This window comes from Phocoena sinus, chromosome 8 (assembly GCF_008692025.1).
Source record: "Phocoena sinus isolate mPhoSin1 chromosome 8, mPhoSin1.pri, whole genome shotgun sequence".
In the NCBI taxonomy this organism is placed as follows: Eukaryota; Metazoa; Chordata; class Mammalia; order Artiodactyla; family Phocoenidae; genus Phocoena; species Phocoena sinus.
The window spans coordinates 105,566,903-105,579,156 of NC_045770.1; the positions used below are offsets into that span (position 1 = coordinate 105,566,903).

General features: G+C 53.1%; 2 protein-coding genes across 4 annotated transcripts in view; both read left to right on the plus strand.

The window, feature by feature from the left end:
- The window catches only part of LRP5 (LDL receptor related protein 5), a 108,521-nt gene extending 107,933 nt beyond the window's left edge, over positions 1-588 (plus strand). The window contains exon 23 of one of the 3 annotated variants that reach the window (XM_032640996.1): positions 127-588. In XM_032640996.1, the coding sequence (XP_032496887.1) occupies positions 127-388 (262 nt within the window). In that variant the 3' untranslated portion in view covers positions 389-588. The remainder of the gene's footprint in view (positions 1-126) is intronic. The other 2 variants (XM_032640995.1, XM_032640999.1) reach the window with 2 other exon arrangements.
- Positions 589-7,927: 7,339 nt separating this feature from the next.
- Positions 7,928-12,254, plus strand: part of PPP6R3 (protein phosphatase 6 regulatory subunit 3) — a 126,208-nt gene continuing 121,881 nt past the window's right edge. Inside the window, exons 1-2 of the mRNA XM_032641257.1 lie at positions 7,928-8,020; positions 8,792-8,865. The gene's annotated coding sequence lies outside the window, so the exon portion shown is untranslated. The remainder of the gene's footprint in view (positions 8,021-8,791; positions 8,866-12,254) is intronic.

Below are 12,254 nucleotides of genomic sequence, written 5' to 3' on the forward strand. Positions count from 1 at the left end.
ACTTTAAAGGTGCCAATATTGAGGCTCAGAGAGGCCACATAGCCAGGGGGCCCAAGTGCCAAAGGTGGACGTGCACGTGGGCCAAGCTGAACCCAGGTCCCCTTTCCCTTGCTGTATCCCCTCCAGACCCTACATCATCCGTGGCATGGCGCCCCCTACGACGCCCTGCAGCACAGACGTGTGTGACAGTGACTACAGCGCCAGCCGCTGGAAGGCCAGCAAGTACTACCTGGATTTGAACTCGGACTCAGACCCCTACCCGCCTCCGCCCACACCCCACAGCCAGTACCTGTCGGCGGAGGACAGCTGCCCACCATCGCCCGCCACAGAGAGGAGCTATTTCCACCTCTTCCCGCCCCCTCCATCCCCCTGCACGGACTCGTCCTGACCTCGGCCGGGCCACCCTGGCCTCTCTCTGCCCCTGTAAATAGTCTTAAATATGAACAAAGAAAAAATTATATTTTATGATTTAAAAAATAAATATAGTTGGGATTTTAAAAACATGAGAAATGTGAACAGTGATGGGGGGTGGGCAGGGTGGGGAAAACTTTGTACAATGGAGAAAATATTTATAAACCTAATTTTTTAAAACATCATTGCCATTCTTTCATGCCGTGTGTGTTGGAGCTGAGTGTCCCCACGGAGTGAACGCTGACCTCTGGCCCTCCCTGGACAGCTGTCGGAGTCGTGCACTTGTCCTGGGCATGGGCGTCTTGCCATCAGGCTCCCACAGGGAGGGGTGAGACCTCTGGGCAGAGGCCTGCGGGCGGGTCAGCTCCGTGGATGCCTGACTCATGCACGACCTGATGCTTGATTTCATGCTCTGCTGTTGCCGTCCCGAAATTCTAAATAATTTTGAAGACCGAGGCCCTGCATTTTCATTTCGCGTTGGGCTCTGCAGGTTACATACCTGGGCTTTGGGCTGTTCCTGGCTGGTCCTTGCTACTGCCTGACCTGTGCGTGCCGGCCCAGGGCCGCTGCTGCCCGTCAGGACAGTGCTGGGGTGGGGTGGGGTGGGGCGGGGGAACTTCCCCGGTGGTCCAGTGGTTAAGGCTTCACCTTCCTCTGCAGGGGGCGCGGGTTCGATCACTTAGCTCAGGGAGCTAAGATACCACGTGCCTCGCAGCCAAAACACCAAAACATAAAACAGAAGCATATTGTAGTAGATTTAATAAAGACTTTTAAAAAATGGTCCACATCAAAAAAATCTTTGAAAAAAAACAGTGCTGGGGGGACACTTCCCTGGTGGTCCAGTGCTTGGGACTCGGCGCTTTCCCCGCCAAGGGCCTGGGTTCAATCTGCGCTTGGGGGCCAAAAAGAGACAGTGCTGGGGGCCCTGCCATCTGCGCTGACCCCAGTGGATGGCGCTGCCGGGCCACACTTGCCCCGGGTTGGGGAGGGAGCCCCCCAGGCCTCCTGCTCTCCGGGCCCCCACAGTGTCCGTATCTGCAGATGGGCTGTGGAGAGCCTGGTCCTCACAGAGGCCTGCCCTGTGCCCACCCGGCTGGTACTGGAGGAGACATGGGTCAGGCCTGGTCCCTGCGCCTGGGGGTCCCCAGTCTGTGGAAGCAGCGGTGTGTCCTGAGGAGGCTGGGCTGTTCTGCGGCCAGGCAGGAAGAACCACACTCGCAGGGCTGGGAGGAAGGAAAATGCAGCAGCCAGGAAGGGCCTGACTGCCCCACCCCCACCCCCACCCCCACCCCCACCGGAACGTCGGCGGGAGGTCAGGGCGGGCAGAGTGCTGGGGTGCCCTGCACTCGGGAATCAAACCACAAAGAGCCAGAAGAGGTGCCTCCCCACACGACCCTGAGATTGCACCCTTGAGCCCTGAGGCCTGGAGTGCCGAGGTGACAGCAGAGGGAGGGGAGTCTGGTGGGATGAGGAGGGCTGTGGCCCCGAGGGCTCCAAGACTGTTGGACCAGGGGACACAGCTGGGGATGGGCCTGGTGTCCTGGGACAGACCTTTGAGGGGTAGCCTCCCCTGACTCCTGATTGCCCAGGAGATTGCCCGGGAGTTCCCTGAGATCGTGGGTCGGCGTTGGCGGTGACAGAAACAGGTGGGCTTGCCGGTGCTGCGGCTGCTGGGGATGGGCCGCCTGCCGTCGGTGCAAAGTAACAGTGAGCATGGACGGCCGCCCTGAGTGCCGAGCCAGGGCCAGCTGTGCCACCCCTGGTGGGGATCTACACTCAAGTCCCCTTTGTAGACTGCAGGGGGCAGATCTGCCTCTGCCTTCATTTCTTATCTGCTCCACCCAGCCGCCCCGTCCGTCCGTCCGTCAAGGTGCCATCACCCGCCCCCCGGGACTACGGTGAGGCTTCCATGAGATAAGCCTTACTCAGTTGGGGCCTGGCATGCAGCAGGTTCTCCGTGAGTGGGAGAGGTGACATACTTGCCCAAGGCCACAGCGCTAAGGACCAGCAGAGCTAGAGTGCACCCGGCCCCCCGGGCCCAAGGCAGCAGCTCCTGCCCACAGAGCTGCCTGCGGAAGGAAGCTCAGGGCTCGGAGCACCTGGGCCCCCTCACTCTCAGGTGCTCGTTAAAGCACCCGTATTGATGCAGGCAGCCAGTGGGGCAGCGGGGGGCGGCTGCATCATGGGGGAGAACTCCCACCCCGCAACTCTCCTGCCCGGTCAGCCATCCAGTCTGCTCGGGAAGCCAGGGATCTAGCCCAGGGTGGGGCAGCGGTGGCTGGGCCGCTGCTCCCTGGTGGCCTATGTGCGCTGGGAGGAAGTCCTCCCCTCCCTCTCCTGCAGGCCCCGGATAGAGCCATTGCATGGCCGGGGGCCAGAGGGTCAACCCACTGGCCTCCTACTATATGTCAAGTAAATCTATCAGCCTTTATTAAGTGGCTACTGTGTGCAGAGCTCTGCACTTAAGTCACATGCTGGGGCCCCAGAGAGCAGTGAGATGTGACTCCCTCCCTTAAAGGTGCTCAAAACCTAGTAACAGAGGCAGTTTCCAAAGCTGTGGGGAAAGCACAGTGTTATATCCTGGGAAGACAAGGAGGGCTTCCTGGAGGAGGTGATGTCTAATCTGTCTCTCAAGTATGGGGGTGAAGTTAACGGGCTTATTTCATTTAAACTTCACAACAGCCCAGCTAAGTCAATGGTATCCCCAGCTTGTAGTGGAGGAAACCAAGGCTCGGGGAAAAAGAAGTAAAGCCAGAATTTTTTTCATTCATTTGTTCAATCCTTCCTTTATCCAATAAACATTACCATCTGGCTACTGGGTGCTGCTCAATGTGGCCAAAAGGGCTTCTAGTTTCCCTTTAAACCCTCTCAGCTCTGCGGTGACACCCACTGCTCCCCAAGTCTCTGCCATCCCTTACTGAGCCCTGCGGGGTTTCCCTCATGTGATGGCCCCCTCCCCACCAACCCCATCAGAGGGGATCCATTTGTTCATCTCGGCCGGCCTCCAACCCCAGGACGGGTGTGGGAGCTCCTCCCTGCCTGAGGTCCAGACCCCCTTGGGTCTACAGCTGCCCTGGGCAGCTGAACCAAATCCATGTGCCCATATCTGGGGCACGTCCACTGTCAGGCAGGACGCTGGGGAACCAGGATGTGGGCAGTGCAGAAGGTTCTGTCCCTGAGAAGCCTGGGTGGTTGTGAAGCTGGGTGGGCTTGGATCCCACTTGGTCCCTGTTCCTTCTCCAGAGCCACTCAGCTGGCGCTTCTAGCACTGGGACCCCCTTGTTGGACCACACCCTCTGATGATGGAGCTGGGGTCCCACCGAGGAACACCCAAAGGCCATCTTCTCTTTTCTTTCCCTGCAAGCTCGATGGTGGCCCTAATTATTAGCAACCCTAGTGGTTCCCCTTTCTATCACCAGTCCTTTGGTGGGAAGGGAAATACTCACCTCCCGCCGCAACCCAGACTGAATCTTAACGCAGCGAAGAAAAGGAAAAGAAACAGAGTTAAGTTTCCATGTTAAAATGGGCCTACCCTTCATATCCCCCTAGATTTTCTCACTGGCCCCTTCTCTCCAGCCTCAACACATCCTAACCTGACCCAGCAACTACCCAGCACCAGCTCTGGCCCTTCCAGAGCATGTCCTCTGCCAGGGAAACCCCACTCCAGCCCTCAGATCAGGACTGAGCCTTGGTGACCTAGCAGAAGGAAAGACAATGGTGGTCTCTGTTCTCAAGGCAAGCTCATCCAATTTAAAGCCTCTTCTTCATCCTGAGCTGGTCTTTCCTATCTGAGTGTATGTGTGTGTGTGGTAAAACGTCCTTTCTTTTATGAAATCACAGTAATAGTAAATAGTATTTTTTAAAAATCACTACTTGATAGAATTAAGATCTGGCAGCTCTGTGTCTGTTCCTCAAGGTTAAGGAGTCATAGCTGGGTGATGGGCATACGTGTGCTCACTAATACTTTTCTCTCTACTGTTGAGTATGTGTGAAATTTTTCATATAATTTTTTAAAAGTCTAGATGGGTTGAAAATTGAAATATTAAAAATTAAATTACAAAGGGATTAGGGAGAAAAAGAGGAAGGTGGCAATTTGAGAAATCTAGAAGTTTTATGATGGTGAGGCCACTGCAGAGCTTTTGAAGTCACTCTCCTCCTTAAAGCCTGTCAATGGCTCCCCATGGTCCTCAGGAGATACGCTCAACTCAGATGCCTCCTCCTCCAGGAAGTTCTCCCTGACTTCAACCCTTCTGGTTAGGCTAGGAGCTTATCATAATCGGAGACTTTGGGTGCCCACTTATGTTGGACGAGGTACTGCGTTATTTCTTTTCTTTTTAATATTTATTTATTTGGCCGCGCCAGGTCTTAGTTGAGGCACCTGGGATCTTCCTTGCGGCATGTGGGATCTTTAGCTGCGGCATGCAGGATCTAGTTCCCTGACAAGGGATTGAACCTGGGCCCCCTGCATTGGGAGTGTGGAGCCTTAACCACTGGACCACCAGGGAAGTCCCTGCATTATTTCCTTTAACTATAGTGCACATGGCTCTGTGACCCACCTCAGTCTGGGATGGAGGAGCCTGAAGCAGATACCGGCAAGTCCTTTGATGATGAATGAGTAAAGGGATGCACGGATCAGTGGGTGGCTGGGCCACCTCCTCCCCAGGAGGGCAGGTGCCAGCCCTGGCTGCCCCCTCCTGCCCACACACTCAGAGGTGTCCCTCTGAGGCACCGCCCCCTGTCATCAACAACACTGACTTGTGCCAGAGGACCAGAATTGGGACACGGACAGGCAAGAGAGAGACCAGATTGAATAGGACGAAGGCTTTGTGCTGGATTACTTGGAAAGGAAAGGCAGGAGATAGATAGGCTTAAGACTTCCTCACCAGACAAAAAGTAGCCATTGGAAGAACAAGGCGGGCCCAGCTGCAGGGAAGGGTCACACGAAACAGCATTGTCAGAGCATCGGTCAGTCAGAAAGACCAGGAGGTCTTTAAAAAGAATTTGTAATGAAATTAACAATGAATTACTGAGCATCTACTGTGTGCTAAGTACTAGGTACTGTAGTACAGCAGTGAATAAAACAAAAACTAACCTCAAGAAGCTTTTAGTCCAATGGATCTAGAAACAGAAAGTTCAGTTTTCAGTCCTGCTCAAGAGCACAGGGTTCATCTCATATTTAATGTTATTTAAAGCATCACATTGTAGAGAGTGCTTTTACTGTCCCGGGGTTCCCTGCAGCCTCTCCCCTGCTCCTAGGCCCAGTCGCTAGGCACTGCCCCTCTGGTCCTATGCTACTGCTATAGCACAGCCTTGCTGCTCTTAATCCAAACAATCCTTTCTAAAGTATGGCCAGCCCTGAATTCGCCCTTCTGTTGCTCCGAAGCTTTTCCTGGCCTTCACTGTCTGAGGATGAACCCCAAGTTCCTTTGTGTATCCTCCAAAGCTGCTATGAGTCCCTTCCATTGTTTTCCCCCCAGACCTGTGATCACCACGACCTGGTCCTCCAACAGTTGTGCCTCCCCCAACCATGCTTCTGCAGTTCCCTCTGCTGGGTATGCCTGCCTCTGCCCCACCCCGGGCTATCTGTATGTATGTCCCTCTCCCTAACCCTCTGCACCAAGCATGTCTTCTGAACTGGTTTCAATCTTGACTGTGTTCTTCACTAGCTGTGTGGCTTGGGCAAGGCTCTGAGCCTCTTCCGAACAGTAGAATCAAGGCAAGTAACTTCTGCCCTTGGTTGCTGCCTTCCTAGAGGCCCAGTGCCCTTCAGGGCATGGACATAGGCGGGTAGGTATTATCACCAGTACTTTACAGACAAGACCTGGAGATTCAGAGGGGCACTGACCACCCAGCCAAGGTCACTCAGCCAATACGGGTGTCTAAATGCTTTCTGGGTCTCAGTTAACTAACATGTAATGTTGGGATGATAATCTACAAGCAATGAACTCCTTCTAGATTCTGCTTCTAGCCACAGGCTCGCTGAAAGGGGTGAGCTGGGGCAGAGGCATGTTTGCACCAGAGACCCAGCTCCCCAGGTGCTGGGGTTGACCCAGTTCAAGCTGAGCTCCATTCTCCCTGCCATTTGGCACGGGGGCTCAGAGAGTCTGAGTCAGGGAGGTGGAGGGCCAGCTGGGGCGGGTGCATAGGGGTGCAGCGGGATGCTGAGCATTGGGAAGGCAGCCCAGGGGCCAACTCCAATGGTCCTGCCATCCCGCTACCCCCAGGGGCCAAGCTCTGTCACTTTTCTCAGGCCTGGCCTCTGGGAGACAGCCTGGGGAATCCCCGCAGGGAGCCTGCCTCCTGTCGTTGAGGTGGAGTGGTCATCTCTGACCAAGCCGGTGCCCCCAGGGAAACCTGCCATTCTCCCTGCACGGGGTCCTCTTTACGACTCCAGGCCCGGCACCCATCTGAGCATTGGGACTGTTGGTTTCCCCCGGGGCGTCACCTCTCCCACCACAACCCAACCTGCTCCAAAGCCCCATCCTGGGGTCTCAGGTCTCTCTCCCTGCCACCCAGACCTAAGCCCACGGTTCTGTTCTCCCTGTCCCGTGGGTGAAAATGTAACCTGCTCAGGAAGACCCGACCACTCTGCGGTCTGCTTTACTTACCTGGTGTTGCCCAGGTGGAGTCTGACGTCTCCCACAGACGTCAAAGCCGGGACCGTCTGCTCCCTGCGCACCCCCGCAGGCTGGGCACAGACCAAGTGCCCACTAGATTCGAAGAAGCTCCTGCGTAAATCCTTCCGCGAGGCAAAACAAAGACCCCCGCGTCTCTGCACTTCTCCTCCCTCACGGAACTGGGCGCACAAGGTTGGGACACCTGGCCCCTCATCTTGCCCGTGTAACTCCTGGTACTGCCGCCGCCTTTGAGAACAAAGTGACCATCACCGACGGGCGACCCCTCAACCTTTATAAAATTCAGCCGTGGAGAATGCGGGCGTCGATCCCGCTACCTCTCACACGCTAAGCGAGCGCTCTACCATTTGAGCTAATTCCCCAGCTCGAAAAAAATCTCCGCCGCCGAAACACATTGTGGCTCACGTCATCACCCGTTTCCTCCAGGCCCTCCGACCCGCCTGCCCTCCGGTCTCGCTACCCCATTGGTTCGCTTGCAGCTCCCAGAGCTACGGCCATGATTGGTTTGGCTCAATTTAGTTTTAAAAAGCATTGGCTATCGGATTGGTGGTCCGAAGCGTCCGTCAAGAGGAGGCCCTGCTGTTGCTACGGCGTAGGGGGACCCAGCCAGGTTTCTCTCGGTTTCTGATTTGTTTCTCCAGACTCCGGGGTCCTAGAGGTTCCGGATCCGTCAAGTCCATGGGAAAAGAATGCGCCCCTCGCACTTGACGGACGGGGTCTGCGAGCCAATCGGAGTGGGTGCAACGGGGCAGCAGTGTGACCCAATAGGTTGCAGGGGGAGGGAGAGGGAGGCCAATGAGCGTGGAGCCGGGGGCGGGGGCAGGGCCTTGATTGGTCGCGAGGCGGCCGGAGGGAGGGCGGGGGGAACTCAAGGCCTGCTTGATACGTCCGCCATTTTGGGCGCTTCGCTGATGGTGTCGGTGAGCGCGTTTCCCGCCTGAGCGCAACTAGCGGCGAGTCGCGGGCACCTCCAGGTAATGGGGGGGAGGGGGCGGCGGAGCGGGCCGCGGCGCGGGGTGCGCGGGGTGCGCGGCGCGTGGGCGGCGGCGGGGCCACTCAGCCCGGCCTCGGCGGCTCGGGGAGGGAGCGTCCCGGCCCCCTCCCCTCCCCCCCGGAATTCGCCGCTGGGCGGCCGGGGAGGCGCGGCGCCCGGGCTCCCCGGCTCGTCCCCGCCCGCGCCTGTCAGCCGCTTGCTCGCCCGCCACAGGCCGCGGGGGCCCCGCCGGGCCGGGCGGCTGGGTGGGTCGCGGGCCGGGCGGCGAACTTTGAGCCCGCGTTGACGTCCGCGGCCTGGCGCGGCGGCCGGGCGCGCCCCTAACCCGGCCGGGCCCCGCTCCGCTCCGGCCTTTCCGCCCCGAGCGCCGTCCGCTGCCCGCGGGCCCCGGAGCGCGGAGCGGGTCAAGTTGAGGCGGCGGCTCGCCGGAGACTCGCGAAGGCCATTGTTGGACGCGGTTCTCCGGGAAACAAGTTCTGTGGGTTTCTCCTCCTTCGCAGTAGAGTCATCGGGATACGCAGAGCCCGGCTCGGAGCGTTTAAACCTCCTTCCGAGCGATTTGCTAACTCCGGTGTTGCGACTCCAGCGCAGACCTGGTCGCGAAAGCCTCCCTGGCGCAAATGCACTAGGGGGGTGGTCCTTCTTTCGGCCGCAAGTACCTCCCTCTTAAAGAAGCCCTCTCGCCGTTCCCTCGGAGGGGCTTCCTCCCGGTCCTACTTGCCCTGATCACAACTTGGACTCTTGGTTGTAGGTGGACGGAATGAGTCCTTGGATGTACCTGTGTGTCCTGACGTTTCAACCTCGGAGCTTCGTGTAATTTTCTCGGTACTTCACCATTTTCTCTGTGGGTCGGATAGAGCTTTATGTTTTGCTTTTCTGGGAGGGGCGCTTGGGAGTTGTTTCCTTTCATCCTCACAGCACTTAATGTTAATGTGGCTGTTTTGTTACTGTGGAGTTGACTGCGATTCTGTCCTCAAGGTCACGTTGTAGGTAGGCAGCAAGTGGGAAAGAGACTCCAGATTTCCAGCCACTGGAAAGTCTCCGAAGCGGTGATAGTGGTGGAGCTTTCTTTGCTCTCGGGTTAGACTGCCTGGTTTCAGGTCTCAGCTTCACCGCTTTCTAGCCCTGTGACCTTGGGCAGGTTACCCAAACTCCCTGCTCCTTCTGTGATACGGGAATAGCAACAGCGTCTCCCTCCTTAAGTTTGTCGGGAGGAAAGGAGTTAATACGTGTAAAGCAGCTAGAAACGGTGCCTGGCGCGAAGAATACGCTGAGTAATTAGTGGCCATTATTAATTTAAATTTGATTTTTAAATGTTTAGATACTATTAGGAAGTCACATGAGTGTTTAAGTCCTGGCTTTTGGTGTCTGTCTTTAGAAAGCTCTGTGTGTTTAAGAGTCATTTGGCCTGAGAACCACCCAGGAGAAGGGGTGGTTGAAGATTGATTAAATTACAAACGTTTTTTGGAGTAATTCGTGGTGGTGCCTCGGAATGGTTTAAGAGATGGTTAAATAAAGAAAAGGCCATCGGGAGCTCCAGTCGGATTCTGTTCCTACCGTACTTTTTGGATACTACGTATTGAGTGTGATTGGCCCCCAATAATTCTAGAGTTTCTTAGTGTACTCCTGGGTTTTACTGAGATTTGAAGGGTTGCTGTGTATTGAGATACACTTCAGTGAGGATAGTTTGGGAACTAGCTGTTGTCCTGGATGGATGTTTTGCATTTCAGTGTGTTTGGTCAGAGTCTAGAGTATCTAACAGGATGCCACGCGCTCACTCACACATATACTCACAGTCTTTTGATTCTTGCCCCGTGCTCTTCTGCCTGGCACTTGAAACCATGCTTGCCTTTCCGCAGGAATTACTTGCTTGGGCCTTGGCTTGCTTCGTTGCACTTGGGGAAGTGTTCTTTTGAAAGACTTGGTCTTAAGTACAGATGAGCATCTCGCTGGTTTAACTTACTGAGGAACAGGAAGAAGATTGTTTTAGATTAGAAAACTAGCTTTTGTGTAAAGTATAGCAAAACAAAAACTTGCTGGTTTCAATTAACTGCTTGGGAATTTGAGAATCAGACCATAACTGGACAGAAAATGAATAGTGATAAAATTAAGGCTTGACTGGGTGAGGTTTGCTTAGCCTCTTTAAAGTAAATTTTTGCATTGATTTGGTACAAAGATAATGTGCTTGTTACAGATGAGACATCTTCCTTAAAACAGTATTGGTCAGGATTGGAATTTAGTTTGCTTCTTTGATAAACTTGTATCTTGGGGTTTTATATTTTGGATATTTGAGAGGCAGCCTGAGTGTGTATATGGGTCTAAAATTTTACAATGCTTTATTACCCTTAAGAAGAATGATAGCGAAGTTCTTCTAACCGTCTGCTCAGCTAAAACTCAGCTCAGAGTTTATTTCATAAAAAGCACAAGAGGCTGTGGTTGCTCCTCCTCATAAGTCAAGATCTGAGCCCTGGTGTGAGCCGAGGATTCGCTACTTTTTCTTAGGTGAGATGGATAGAAAAAAATAGACCTGGCCTCTTGGCTTTAAAAAGCTTTCTTGTCTCTCCTTTCTTAAGAGAACCTCAAATGGTTGGTTTTTGATTTACTCTAGATCAGTGGTTCTCAACTGGAGGATGATTTTGCCCCAAAGAAACATTTGGCAATGTCTGGAGACGTTTTTGCTTGTCACATCTGTGGGGTTGGGCAGTGTAGTATTGACTTCTAGAGGGTAGAGACCAAGGATGCTGCTAAACATCCTATGGTGCACAAGATGGCAACCCTCTCCCCCTGATAAAAAATTATCCAGCCCCAAATATCAGTGGTGCTGAGGTTGAGAAACCCTGCTCTAGATAGATGGCCTAATCTGGCCTGCATTGGAATCATTTGGGATACTTTTTAAGCCCATGGGTGATGAACTCCACCTCTAGAAATGTGTGGTGAGAGTGAGAATATGTTTTTAAAAGCTCCTCAAGTAGCACTGAAGTGCAGCTAGGTTTTGGAACCACTCTTCTAGACCACAGATTTTAGGGACTGCTTGTGGGTCAAGGAATTCTTTGTGTCATCTGTGAGCTCTACCTATACCTAGATCCTACCTTGGACATTACTTAGTGGGGAAAGATGGTGTACGTACGTTATTTTCAGGTGCTGAACTTTAAAGGAGACTGAACTTTAAAAAAATTTTTTTAAGTGAATTTATTTTATAACATAATTGAGAAACTGTTTTTTTTTTTTCCTGTTGCTTCATGAGAATCTGTTGCCATAGCTGAAACTTAGTGCGCTCAGGTGTTTAGGATTGTTTGTGCCTATGCTAAATAACCTTATCCTACTGTGATTTTTGAGTTTTGTATCTTTTGCCCTCATCCTGTCAGTCAGCTGTCAGTTCTGTTTTTAGATGCCAGCTTCATCATTATCTTTTTTTTTTTTTTTAAATGAAAGCCTATTTCTAGAGAGTTAGCCCTGGATTGATTTGCCATTTCTGCCCTTTGAAGGCAAGAGAGAGGCAAACTCTATGATTATTGTTTAACACAGTGACCCTTGCTTGCTAGCAAAGGGGGATTGCCTGTGCCCTGGACTCTGACCCAAGTGGGTGAGTGTTTTTCCTCCTGGGGAGGTGAGGTACAGTAGAAGAGAGACCGGCAGAGATCCTTTTCTCACACACACTTAGAATATGCATGATCTAGTTTATTGAGTGGAAGAATGTTAGTATAAAAATTGTACAGATTTTTACCAACCAAATGTTAAAATCTCGACATATAAAAGGGAGGAGATCAGGGAGGCACTTTCTAATCCTTCATCCTGAAATCAGGCCTGTGGCTATGCTGAGAATGACAGGTGACCACTTCTCCTGTCTGCTTCTTCTAGTCGTCATTTATTTGGTCAGCAAATATATTGAATCCTTACCCTGTCAGGAACTGTATTAGGGATTCAGTCATGAACAGGCATTTAAGGCTTGCAGTCTATGGGGAGAGGCAGCATTGACAAAAGAGATGTCCTTTTGGCTGTGAGGCCAGAGAACACAGCTTGTTAGACTTGTATGGGGTGTAAATAGCAGACTCTTAATGAGAGGCCCTAGAGACTTGAGAGGAAAGAGCTTGTGTTTGCTGGTTGGGTGGTTGAGATTGCCAGAAGTCTCTTGCCAAAAAATAAAATAGTTACACCTTTGTTTCTCATATGTATTGAATAGTTACTTCCACTTTCCTCCTTGGTTTGGTGTGTCT